Here is a 13,591-nt window from a genome sequence, read left to right as displayed (position 1 = left end):
TTGACATCTTTTAAACATGTTTGTCTTATAATAAAGTTAAACCGTATCATTTATAATTCATACATATTGTTTTTAGAGGTAAATTGAAATCATTCATACCTGGTTGATGTGAATACTCCAGTCTGTACACTGTTATCACATTACTGTCCCTCCTTGTGGTGTACATAACTCCATGCTGGTCATCATAGAATATTCTATAGGGACTTGATGACACTGTGTGTATGGTCACTAGTTGACCGCTGTCTGTCAGCTGATGAATCCTGTTAGAGTTCCAACTGTCACACACGTAAATGAAATTCCTCCTATCAACCATTATTGAGGTCGGTCTAAATCCATCATGTTGATACAGAAACTTTGGTGTGTGTGGATTAAAAATATCATATGCATACACACCAGTAGTAGTAGTGGAGTCTAAAGTCCGACACGAGATGTAGACAGTGTTGTCTTTTACGGCCATGTGACTAACATTACCAAGGCCCACATGACAGACCATGTGAGTTGAGTCTACACGTCCATCTGTAAGGTTTACAACACACCAGTAAAACATCCAGCCGTCCAATTTCCAACCGCTGACAACGAGTTTGTCTGAATTCAATTTTGCCACTGAATAACATTCACTAATTCCTGTCCTTACTTTTAATGTTTTGACCCGTTTTACGTCATGTATAGATTTCAATGACATGATTACAATCGTACTGTCCCTCAGACACACAGCAACTTCCGTCTTGCTAATAAGACAGACACCCATGGGACTGGACTCCAGTTCGTGTGATGTAGACATCAGTTTGCCGTCATGGAGTCTGTAAAGACGGAGATTACACGCATTCCTGTCTATGACCAGCAACTTGTCTTCTGTCACCACAACGCCATTGTAGTCGGGTTCACGCCCAGCTGTGGATAAAAATTTCAGACGTAAGGAAACGGAATACACAAAATACAGACATATATACTTACAGTAAACAATGCAAAATAAACGTGTAAATATCTATACACTCATTTCTGACCTAAAACAATAGTCAACTGTCATAAATTTAGCCATCACCACCATTATCGTAATAGTCGTATTATTTGTATTATTATTGCTATTAGTATAATTGCTATTTCATATTATTTTGCAACTACAACAATACAAATACTACTAGTACTACTACTACTACTACTACTAATAATAATAATAATAGTACCATAATATTCGTATCTGCAAGGAATACACTTCATGGATTTTTTCAGTTAATAACTTTAATAAGTCATTACTGAATAGAGTGAGATACGTATTTTTTTCCCACTTTTAGTCAGTAGATAGAGACTATTTGCTTCAAACGAGTGAATAACGGATATCTTTCATAAGCTGGTTGAAAAACTGTTATTTTCACCAGTTTCGAATCTAAAAAATAACAAGTTTTTCGTCAACGAGATGAAATATATCCGTTATTCACTCGCAGCAGGCAAACATTTATACGTGATGCTCATACCTACTGGCTTAATTGAGCAAGAAAAACAGTAGTAAATAAACGGTAATCGAGTTTGAGCTCTGCTACTTCAATCTGATGTAAATATTATAAGACAATATGCTTGAATATAAAATAAACTGAAAAATAACATCGGTCAAAGTAAAGGAGGGATAAACAGGTGGCAGTGAATTTACATAAATTTAAAGTAACGCATGAGAAGTTGACATACGTGATTTATGGCCCAAGTATCAACACGAAACATCATGATGTGACAGCCCGGGGTCTATCCCCACCCTAAAAAATCATCCCCTGGGTCATGTCATAAAAACTATTGAGAAACCCACCCTATACGCATAATACACACTTATTCGGCACGGAAAGACAAATTTACACATACAACCGGCACTTACAAGGATGGCAAATCCCTACCTATAAACAGACTTCATCCTTGGGTAATTAATTGGGAATATTCAGAACCTGGCGTTCATGAAAAAGGAGATTCATGTTTGTAACTTATTTCGACCACACAGACCGTCCCTACTCTAATGGATTTATTTTGTGACCCTGCATGATAACTTGGAAACCATTGAGATCGACACCATATACCTACAGTATGCATGAAAATTCAAATTCGAAATAGCCCATACTACAGTAGCCTTAGCTCTAGGTATTTACCACCTTATAACCACATACAAATGGCATAACGTTACTTGCTGGCTATAAAACATAAATCTAAAGACAAACACAACTAATGTTTGCATATAGGTCAGTTCTTATCTACGGGATCGAGACCTACACAATATTAAGTTCAATTTTCAGGCTTTCGGTGAAAACTGGAACAAGCTAAGATTATGACAAATGTTTAACATATACAAAATTAAACCTGTTGATTGTTGTTAGGTAAAATTACCAAATAAAATCAAATTATCAAATAAAATCATGCACAAGGTATGACAGTAAATTGAAACTATATTTTCTATTTTAAAAACCCAGGGAAAAGTTACATGAAGGATAGAATGTCAGGCGAATAATAACTAATTATATGTAAAAATTATTTTTAAAAACCCATAAACTTTTTCTTTCGAAAATATAATGAATCTGCATTCATTTAAGGCACTAGTTAAAATCAGTGAACAGAGAACAGTTACTGAAAACACTCGTTTCCTTCTAAAAATTAATCGAATGGAAATGGGTGTAGCCCATATATTTCATTTTACTGACGGAAACACGCAGGCCTAATATTACCCGTGGAACTTAAAACAATAGTTTGTAAAAAAAAATGATAATCGATAAATATGTAGGATATATCATCCTCCAATATGTGCGAATGATGTTCAGCATTACATGTGTATACTACCCTGACTACTTCAAAGAAAAGTCCTGTTTGCATGTAAACTTCTGCACTCTCCGTGATTCCTGTCGTCTGCTACAAAATCCGGCTACGCGTTCCTCATAGCTCGCGCCTCTTTAACATTGGGCGTCTCTCAGCGCATTAATACAAAACCCACGTTCATTGGAACCTCCGGGCCATATTGAATCAAAGGTTAATAATCAAGAACCCGACTATTTGGCGGTTTAGCCTCGCTCTCAGATGCTTGGTAGTTACCGACGCTCTTTCGAAAATGGTGGTCGTCTTTCGTAGCACACTTCGAGCACAGGTTTGTTCATACAATCTCAATAAAAAAAAATTAATTTCCATTATCCATTATTTATATTACAAATTATAAGACTGCACATTCATTTCATGTCCAGAATGCTCATGTTGCAAAACAGAGCATAAAGTGTGCAGCAGCTTATGTGAATGTTGTCAACGATTTCAAATTTGCTTACTGTAAAGACGGGTTATATTCTTATACCCTTTAGACGTTTTTGCATGCATTAAATGCCTTAAGCGTTTTAGTGACTAGGATGAGCGCAGCTACGAGAATATCTTAAACCCACGTGTTGTATTCTAATAATAACTGGAGTCCATGTGGCTAATTGGTGCCTTTTTACACAGGCATTTGATTTCGGGGTAAACTAATGTGTACACTCACCAATTAACAGTTAATTGGTGAGTGTACACATCTGTTTACCCCGAAATTAAGTGTCTGTGCCTTTTTACAACCCTTGCCATTATTGTATTCTGACTTCGTTAAGTTTTATTCCAAAGAAATTATTCAGTCTTCCCCAAATTAAATCACTTAAAGTATTTTCATATTTATTGAAGTTCAAGTACAAATTTGAATCACGGGAGATCATTAGGATGACCCAGGTGGCTGAGTTACCAACATAGCTCTACATTACCGATCATTGCCATCTCATCTCTGACCATTTAGGTGTGAATTTCAGACTCGACTATTGTGGGTATGTGAGAAATCGTGCCAGTAGCTTTTGGTTGGTTAGTGGGTTTGACCAGAGTTTACCGAAATTCTTCCTACACTAGTTATAATGGCCAACACATATAGTCTATCTTGTACTGAAAAATGGCTTTTGAGCCACAACATATCATGAAAGCAAAGTTAATAGTCTGTGTTTTATTTACTGTTTGAGAATGAATTTCCACCCATTGTAGCAAAGAAGAGCACACTCTAAAGAATATCTCATCCCCAATCTCCACACCAAACTGTTCTGAAAATACCTTAGTGTCAGATACTATGTTTTAAATACAATTCCATTGCCAATTCTAATCAAAACATAGGTACATAATACTTTGATACAAGTTTTTTTTTGGTATTATTCTTGGACTAGTTAATAAAATGTTTTCCCCTCTTTCCCAGATCCAATTAAACAAGTCCATTTTACATACTATCGTTTACAGAATATATGTAACATGCTTGTTATCAGCAGTGATGAAGGGAGATAACTTTTTACAATACGATACATTGACATGGAGGAATTGAGAAACTGTATATGTACTTTTTGATGATAACTTTGTCTTCACCATAAAATAAAAAGATAATTCAACTTGAAATCAACTCAGTAGTACAGAAGTCTTATTAGTACAAATCAGGTTACCAATTAACACTTGTGGAGACCATATGGTCTGTTAGAGAACTCAAATGTTACTAAATATTTTATTTCCTAATCAAACAATAAAAAAAATAATTCACACAATAATATTTTTATCATATATATTAATTGCACTCATACTTTCAATTAAGAAAATAAAGGTAAGCTGAGAGAACCATCTTTGTTGTGGTCATTATTTTGGTGGGGTATACATTTTTTAATTTAACTAACAACAGGAACCTCATGTGCTTGGCCCTACTAAACCTTTCTATAAAGAAACAAAGAACATTAATTAATGTAGCTATTTCCAAGGAAGTTGTTTTACTCCATCATTTTTTTCCAAACCACTTCTCATTGGGGATGTTTGGAAGCCATTTCATTCTATTGACATACATAATTCACAATGACTCAATCTGGTATTTATCTCTAGCAATACACAGTAGTTACTAATACCACAAGAGCATCCAAAGTAATTAATTGTAGGATTGAAATATTTATCTTTCAATATAATATGTACAATGCATTACATAAATTGCACTCATAATTTAGGTCTCTACCCAAGGAAGATTCATATTGGTTTGGGGCTGTCCATTCATCATTCTGGTTATAACTTGTAAGCGTCCTATTTAAAACAATCATTAAGTCAGACAGAAACAGACTGGACATTTATATATTATGAGTGAGTTCAAAGACCTGATTTGCTTCCAGTAACTGACTTTGCTTTTAAATTATTTGTATACACTTTATCTTTTTTATATGTTTGGAAAAGCATTATAAGCAACATTAATAAAAATCATTTCTGGTTGACAAATGGCATTTGATGGGCATATTAACCTTAAAGGAAATAACCTGATTACACTTGCATGCCCTGTTGGGTAAATTTTCTTCATTTACCCATTTTTAAACTGTTGAGACTTTGAATTCTTGCACACAACCTTGAAATGAAGATTAAGTCAAAATCATTGGAAGCAGAAAAATGAAATTATTAGGCATATTTATAACATACAGATAATCTGATTAGAAATTGAAGTCATTATAGCTATTCATTTCATTTAAAAAAAAAAAAATATTATTGGACATTTATTTAATACCAAAACCTTTTTTCCATTTACATGTAAGCAATCTATCAACGAAAAATAAAAATAACAAAAACAAAAAATAAATTTAATCAAACCAGGCAATATCAGTTATTTAGATATATTCAGTAGGCATTAATATATGTTTAAGTTCAGGTGACTCTTTTCTTGTCATTTAATTTTGTACACCTATTGAAAACTTTTAATTAGCTTTATTTCAAGAAAAATGTGCTTACATGGTTAATCAGCAATCACTTATGTCAGACAAATAGCATGTATAAGCATATTTTGCTATAATATATGAATGACCTGAATAGGTTTCCATGCCATTCAAATTTGTACACATTTAGTAAAATATTTAATTTGACTTTTTGACAATAACTGTTGGCTCCATTTAGAACCAACTAATTGATGCAGGCAAGGTGCATATATGTTGCTATACAAAGGTGGATTAATTCAATAGATTTTATGTTATCGTACAAAATTTAACATATTTTACTTTCTAGGAACAAAAATGTTTCCCTCTGAGCTGCAAAATCAGCATATGTATGCTACACTATTAATGACATTCCCTTAACTTCACCTTGGTAAATGTTTCCTTTCCATGTATTAAGTACCAATAAAGCAGAATGACATTATTATGTGGCTAGCATGGAAATATATTTCTTTTTTGTTCCAAAACAACTTGCTTCAATTTCACCAAATCATAAGGCTATAATATCATTGCTGTGCTAGATGAATGCATTCTAAAACATGCCATGATTTGGGTCATTTAAAAATCTTTGTTATATATATATATATATATAAATATATATATATATATATATATATATATATATATATATATATATATATATATTTATATATATATAAATATATATATATATATATATATATATATATATATATATATATATATATATATATATATATATATATGCACCACATGCATTATAAATAATATGGCATTTAAAGTGTTGGTATAAAGCAAATTCATATACCAATACTATTAGTATATGAAATTGTGAACCTCCCCTGGTTGTTGTTGTTGTTGTGGGGTTTAACGCCATTTTTCAGCACGATAGGCTATACATGGCGGCCAGTATTAATGGTGGAGGAAGAACCCGGAAAACCCCGGAAAGAACCACCGACCCACGAGAAGCTACTGGCAAGCTTTCTCACATGCCCACATTGGCTGAATCTTAGACTCGAACCGCCGCAGACAGAGGTGAGATGGCAGTGATCCGTAACGAAGAGCGCTTTAGACCACTCGGCCACTCAGGGCCCTGAACCTCCCCTGGTGCAATAATTTGCATATGTAAACATTCTTATGTAAGTAAAACAGTGTCCTATTAAATCTAGATCAACGATGAATTTCCACAGATTAGTCATTAGTGACATAAGAAAACAATGATAAAAAGGGTTAATAATCCTGTTTTCTAAATAAATTTAATATGGTACACAATTTCATCTTTCTGCTTTCCATTACTCCCCACCCCCTGTTCTCCACTCTAATGCATAACAGAAAAACTACACAGTAACATGTGAATGGAGAGAAAAAGGTTTTGGGCTGGATGAAAACCTTGAAACTGAATTTAACTATGTATTCTACAAGAATATGGTTCATCGTAATGGTATGTTTGCACTTTCCTTGGGATTTATCTACAGAGTTTATATAATCAATGATACAAAGTTACAAAACCTGTCGACATTGTATGGTAAATACCTTGGTTACATGGACCACATACTGTGGTATATTTAATGTCTTGTTGTTGTTGTTGTTGTTGTTTCTTAAACCTATTATACTACATTTGAACAGAGTGCTGATTCACTGTAATGCACGCCACCCTCTCGGGGTAAATAGTTGTAACATCACTAGAGTCTATGATGCGACCTTCCCAGACAGTACAACTGTACCATCACTAGGGTCTAAGACTGTTGCTCCATATTTCCAGGAAATACAACTGTACAATCACTAGGGTCTATGACTGACTCCATCTTCCCAGGAAATACAACTGTACCAGCTTTGGCTCAATGACTCCTCAGGGTCTACAACTGTTCAATCACTAGGGTCTATGACTATGAATCCACCTTCCCAGGAAATACAACTGTACCATCACTAGAGTACATCCTCCATAGAGAATACAAATGTACCATCACTAGGGTCTATGACTATGACTCCTAAACTGAAGCTTGCAGTGACTTATTGTTCCCTTGTGACTGGTTAAGGTTTGAATAGAGTGCTGTTACATTGTAATATGCTTCCCCATCTTTACAGGGAATACAACTGCACCATCACTATGGTCTACATTTCTGGTGTCATGCTTGTCTATATGTTGGTGATAGCTGCATCTCATTAAGGTAGACCAATGTCTAAAGTTGGAGACATCTATGAAAGCAAGTTAATCATGTGGACTTCCATTTCTTAATATTTGATTATTTAACGTTTTCATTTATTGTTGCTTTATTTTACAGATGATTTTTCTATTTAGGTATTAAATTAAATGTTTAAGTCTTCAACTTAAAAACCAGCATCACAATAATTCATGCAAATTACTTTTATAACTTGCACAGTTAAAACTTTTCATTCTAGATATTTTTTCAAGGATTTTTTATGTGTAGTAGACTGAATTTTCAGTGTCGAATCGTATTCCCATATATTAGATCAATATTTTAGGTATATGCCTACAGGGCGTATTTAAACCTAGCAACAGTAACGTTAATACTGACTTTTTCACTGATATATCATTTTGCAATGAACTGTATCAAGCAATATAATTTACTGCATAAAATAAAAGAAAATGTGTAAAGCTTCCATTGTTTTTCCCTTAATTTATTTCTGTCCAAATGATTGACATTATACATGTCCCTTCGTAAAAGTCAACACCTATATTCATTGTTTACAGAATGCGTTAGGGTGGTGGTAGATATATAAAATAAACGAAAATTACTGTTACGTAAAACATTTTGTGTCCTGCAATGCAAAATCTGTTAAATATAGCACTTTAAACGTGTGAACAAGCTATTGTCAGTAGATATATATAACATAACCGTTTTTATTTTTTAACATCCTTAATGTCATTGCTCTGTTCCATATCTTCCCTCCAATTTTTAACACATTCCCTAGTTAAACAGTTAAAACGCAAAACCATGCAATATTAGATCTAAAGTTTCACATATTATTTTCTCCAATAATTTTATTTCATTTGCATCAGGGCATAGAAATTGCGTGATCATCTACGCATCGTCCATTTTGTTTACATTAGATACAGTGTTCGTGACCATGTGTTAGGAAAGGTCAAGGCTGACAAGTGCTCCTCCAGTTGTTGAAGTACGACAGGGATCCAGTCTACTTGTCGGCTCAGAGGCTGTTCATTGTTACGTCACCAGGATATAGTGACGTATGGCCTTCAACCTTTTAACATAGTCAGACCTGTGTTCCATCGCCGCAACAAAATAATTACGTGCCGATTGAACCAAAGAATTTTGAAAAATCTTTCATTCTGCATCATAACTACTGTAAGCACCATATGCAATCTAAACTAAGTGTGCTGCATTTTTCAAAGGGTGTGATTTTCTCCAGTGGCATTTTATTGCACAATTCATAGTACTGCTGTACTGTGTGGTACTCATGGGAACCGAATGTCAGGGCAATGGGGTTATCAAGTGTAACGTACACTGTTTATTCACAGATTGCATCCATTAATACTGACCGCCATGTACAGCCTATCTTGTACTGAAAAATGGCGTTAAACACTACAACAACAACAACAACAACAGACTGGATTCTAAACTTTAACAAGAACAAATAACTGGAACTTTAGATTTACGAGTTGGGTATCGAAATAACTGAGGAACATTTTTAAAAAAATGTCATCCTCCTCCTCGTCATTGTCATCATTATCAAGTTATTTATCAAAATAATCGTCACAAGTATAACAGTACCTACATCATTGCCACCAAATTTGTTTAATCATTATCGTTTTTAATATGGTCATGTACGATGCTCGTTAATTCTATTATTTCTCTAATGTTGCTGTTAATCTTATCCTTCCTGTGTTTTCTTTATGTTCGAGGGGTGGTGGTGGGGGCTTTTAACGGCTAACCGACGCTTTCTGTGTTATGCAGTTTTAAAGTGTTTCAGGGATGTTTTATGACAAAATACATGATTTGTGCACCATTGTTTCAAATATAAAAAAAAAAAATATTTGTGCGAAAAGCAATGTTCCATTTCTCTTTCGTCTTAATTATAATCATATTTGTCTGCCACCAGAAAATGATATTGTGTAGCAAATTAAAGGTCAGTGAACTTTCTGTTTTGAAAACCATCTGCACGTTTGGCCAGATATTTGTTTAGTATGATTTGGTGTTTTTTACGCACAGCAACACAAGTAACTTATTTAATACTCAAACAATTGGGGTAGAGCGACTTCGCAAGACTGATTTTCGTTTCTGTCTGTCCGTCATTCCTTTGTTCTTGTATCTTGAATTGTTAAACTGAGTAAGAGAGGATTATCATACTGGGTATCTTGTTTCAAGAGGATGGGTAGATGACAAGGAAAGTTTCGGATCGTGAATTGCCGAGAATGGAGGGTGTGTGTTGGAGTGTGCGTGTAGGTAATCGGAATGCCGTCTACAAATACACATGTAATACGGAGACAAATGGAGTAAAGTATCTTACCCAAGAACATGCTATCAGTCATTATGATTGAAGATGGTCGGGTATTCCCCTACTCTAAAAATAAATCCATACGTATACTCATTCCCAAAGCCTCCACACGAAAGAAGGGCTTACCCAAATTCTTTTCTTAGACGTACGAAATTTTCTGAAGAAATATGTTTGCGAAACGTGAAAGATTTTCTTCTGCTTCAAGCATAAGACCATTTGTGCAAACACTTATGTTAGTTTGTGAAATGGAGAAGAGCGGCCTAATCTATCTGGCTACAGAATCTTCTATAATTCACGATCTTGGTTGTGAAAGCGGGTTCCTTTTTGCAACTTTTTCATTTTCATGAGAATATGTTTTCCTTATTTTTATTTCAGAAACCAAATATTCAAATTTTCCGCAAAATTATCAAGATTTGTGGTATGGACGACTTTGCTAATAATTGAAGAAGTTTTAAAGTTGTATGCAATAGACCTTTTTAACATTAGAACTGTGACAAATTGATTTGGGTTTTTGTAGTGTGTCCTATTTTACATGTATCAGTATTTCTTATTTTTGTCGTAGGGAGCGTGATTTTTTCCTCTACTCAGTGCTACTTATATATATATATATATATATATATATATATATATATATATATATATATATATATATAATAAGAATTTCGTTGAATATTGATCTAGTAATTTATTTATGCTTGTTGTAGTTTATCTACCTTTTCTTTCAGTCTACCATTGATCTCGTATACTTGAACTTGTTATTTAGTTACTTTCGCTTTCCAGAACAAAACTTGAGGCCACAAAAGAAACTTTGAAATAGATGAAGTCTCAATAATAAATAAATGAATAAATAAATAAATAAATAATAAACAAATTAAAGATTTTTTTTGTATTTCATTCCGAGTTTGAGACTTTAAAGAATATAATGCTGGTAAAATTTATGTATAATCTAGATTTATTCGTTTAAATACATTTGACATTTTTATTATATCAATTATTCGAAGTTATAATATATTATTTTACGATATCAAAAAATGATTTTATGACAAATATTTAAATGTATAATATCACACATTGAAAATATGTCGGATAACCGAAACGTGAATATGTGTTCTCGTAAACTGATTTATGACATCATAAATTGTACATAAATCATATTTTGGACATATGGTATTTTAAATTCATCGACATTTTTTTTTATATCAAATATTTTCGCTAATATTGATAGATGAACTTTCGTAACTTTGCTTAACCTGGCAATGATAGGCACACTGATTTATTTTCTAACATGCATAACCATGGCTGTATTTATATATAAAGAGCACAGTCACGTTTTACTTGATTTAAAGGTGCCAAGCACAATCATTTACAGTTTGATAATTAACGGATTGTCCATTGAAGCTCCGTGGAGATTGCAGTTCCCAAAATATATTAAAGTTACAGTACAGTTACTGGACCTAAATAATAATCTTCATTTTACATTTAGAAGATCAAAAATTAAATGGAAATAGTATGCATATTATAATAATGACTCATTACAATATTGTGAAAATTCAAATATTTCAAATAAAAATAACAATGTGAGTATTAATTGATAATGTGTATTTGTTTACAAGTTTGGATGGGATAAGCGTGTGGTTAAAGATAAATGTGGTACAATATAACATTCAGGAGAATAAAATGTTGGTTTATCAATTTTAAACCAAAAATATATCAGACAATATTCTAGAAAACATGAACATTTATATACCGCATCAAGTGATGACAACATTGAAATAAGCTGCGTCAAACTTGATAATAAAATTGATACAATTTTTCGGTATAAAAAGGAATAAATTCCGTTCATGTGCAAGTTAATAGACATAATTAACATTATACTGGTGAATTTAAAAGGATACTTCAAAATGCTACTTTTCTACGTTTAACGTTTAGGGTGGATCGCGTTATCAGTGTCAGAGTTGTTGTATTCATTGTAACTATCACATACCTTCCGTTCGTAGTTTCAGAGTCCTGTCTTCGACCAACCTGCAAGCAGCATAATGTGATCCTGATTCGGCCATCGTGACGTTTTAATTGACTGTGAATCTTGGAGAAATAAATTGTAAACCTAACACACTGCCAACGATAGGACTCGGCTGCAAAAGAAAGGGAACGAACTATATTAGTAATCTCCAGCATGTGTGTGTGATTATGATTTTTAACGTAGCTTTGAACAATATTTCAGTCATATCGCTACAATGTCTGCAGTGTGGCAGTTTATAGTAATGTCTAGCACTGGGGCATCATGCTGCAGACATGTAGCATGACGTCCCATCCAGTCACATTATCCTGACACCAGGCCGACCAGTCCTAACACTAACATCTTAACGCTGGGCGCCAAGTAAGGTAGCCGTTAGTATCTTATTTGTAAGTCTTTGGTATGACTCCGCCGAGGTTTGAACCCACGACCTCTCGCTTCCGAGGCGGACACTCAAACCACTAGGCTACCGGTGCGGTCAATATCCAGCATGAATCACTACAAAAACTGTAAGGTGAATCTGCATACAGGCCACTGAATTAATAATCCCCAGCACGAATTACTATATAGATTTAAGATATGAATACCCACTTAAACAAATTTGAATTTTTGCAAGGATATTATCTCTTTAACTCTTCAGAGATTCGAACCAGGGTAGACTGGTAAACGCACGCACCATTTCAAACGCTATCACAACTAACTATATATAAAAAAGAATTATACAGAGTCGGTGGTATATGCACTCGTGCGTAGGAGGTACACTCGCATGTCGACCTAGTAATTAATTCGAATCTAACTACAGAGTCATTTCGAACTGAAATCAAGGTATAAAGAATTAGAGATATATTAAGCATTCACTAGAGAATCCGCTGAAAACATTTTCCATTTTGTTTCGTTTATATTTTTAACTCTGGAAAATTTTAATGACAATGAAATGGGTAGCCAAAAGAGTTTAAAATAATCTCTTTCAATTCAAAATGTTTACTTGTTTAAAGTCACACCTATATCTACAAAAGGCAGTTCATGTGAAAATATACGTTTGAAGTCATACCTGTCTATCAAAGGCCGATCATGTAAACACATGCCTTGGAAGTCACACTTGAATATTAAAAGCCGGTCACACAAATACATACCACTGCAGTCACACACGTCTTTCAAAAGCCAGTCATGTTAACATACCTGTGAAGTCACACCAATCAAAGGCCAGTAATATAGGAAAGAGTTGTAATAATTTTTTTATATACTTTGCCTCTACCTCTTTAAAACATGCGTCTAAGAAGTTAGAATATACTTTTAACGCGATCAAATATACTTCATACGCGTTGGAGCTTGCTTCTAACACTTTGAAGATACATGTCAAATCCTGTCAGAGCGGGTTTTACATCCTGGT

The 13,591-nt window shown here is 33.8% G+C and overlaps 1 protein-coding gene across 2 annotated transcripts in view; it reads right to left on the bottom strand.

Annotated features, from left to right (window-relative positions):
* Window positions 1-13,591, bottom strand: part of LOC149788810 (uncharacterized) — a 104,453-nt gene that overhangs the window by 87,002 nt on the left and 3,860 nt on the right. For both annotated transcript variants that reach the window (XR_016424254.1, XM_089974939.1), the window contains exons 2-3: window positions 12,172-12,319; window positions 100-891 (exon numbers count right to left, since the gene is read on the bottom strand). Coding sequence is in view for 1 of the 2 variants with exons in the window: in XM_089974939.1 (XP_089831065.1) it covers window positions 100-891; window positions 12,172-12,244 (865 nt within the window). In the remaining variant the exon portion in view is untranslated. The remainder of the gene's footprint in view (window positions 1-99; window positions 892-12,171; window positions 12,320-13,591) is intronic.

The sequence above is a fragment of the Sinohyriopsis cumingii genome, chromosome 11, assembly GCF_028554795.1.
Source record: "Sinohyriopsis cumingii isolate HCF-2022 chromosome 11, ASM2855479v2, whole genome shotgun sequence".
NCBI classification, from domain to species: Eukaryota; Metazoa; Mollusca; class Bivalvia; order Unionida; family Unionidae; genus Sinohyriopsis; species Sinohyriopsis cumingii.
This window is presented reverse-complemented; position numbering and strand designations above follow the sequence as displayed.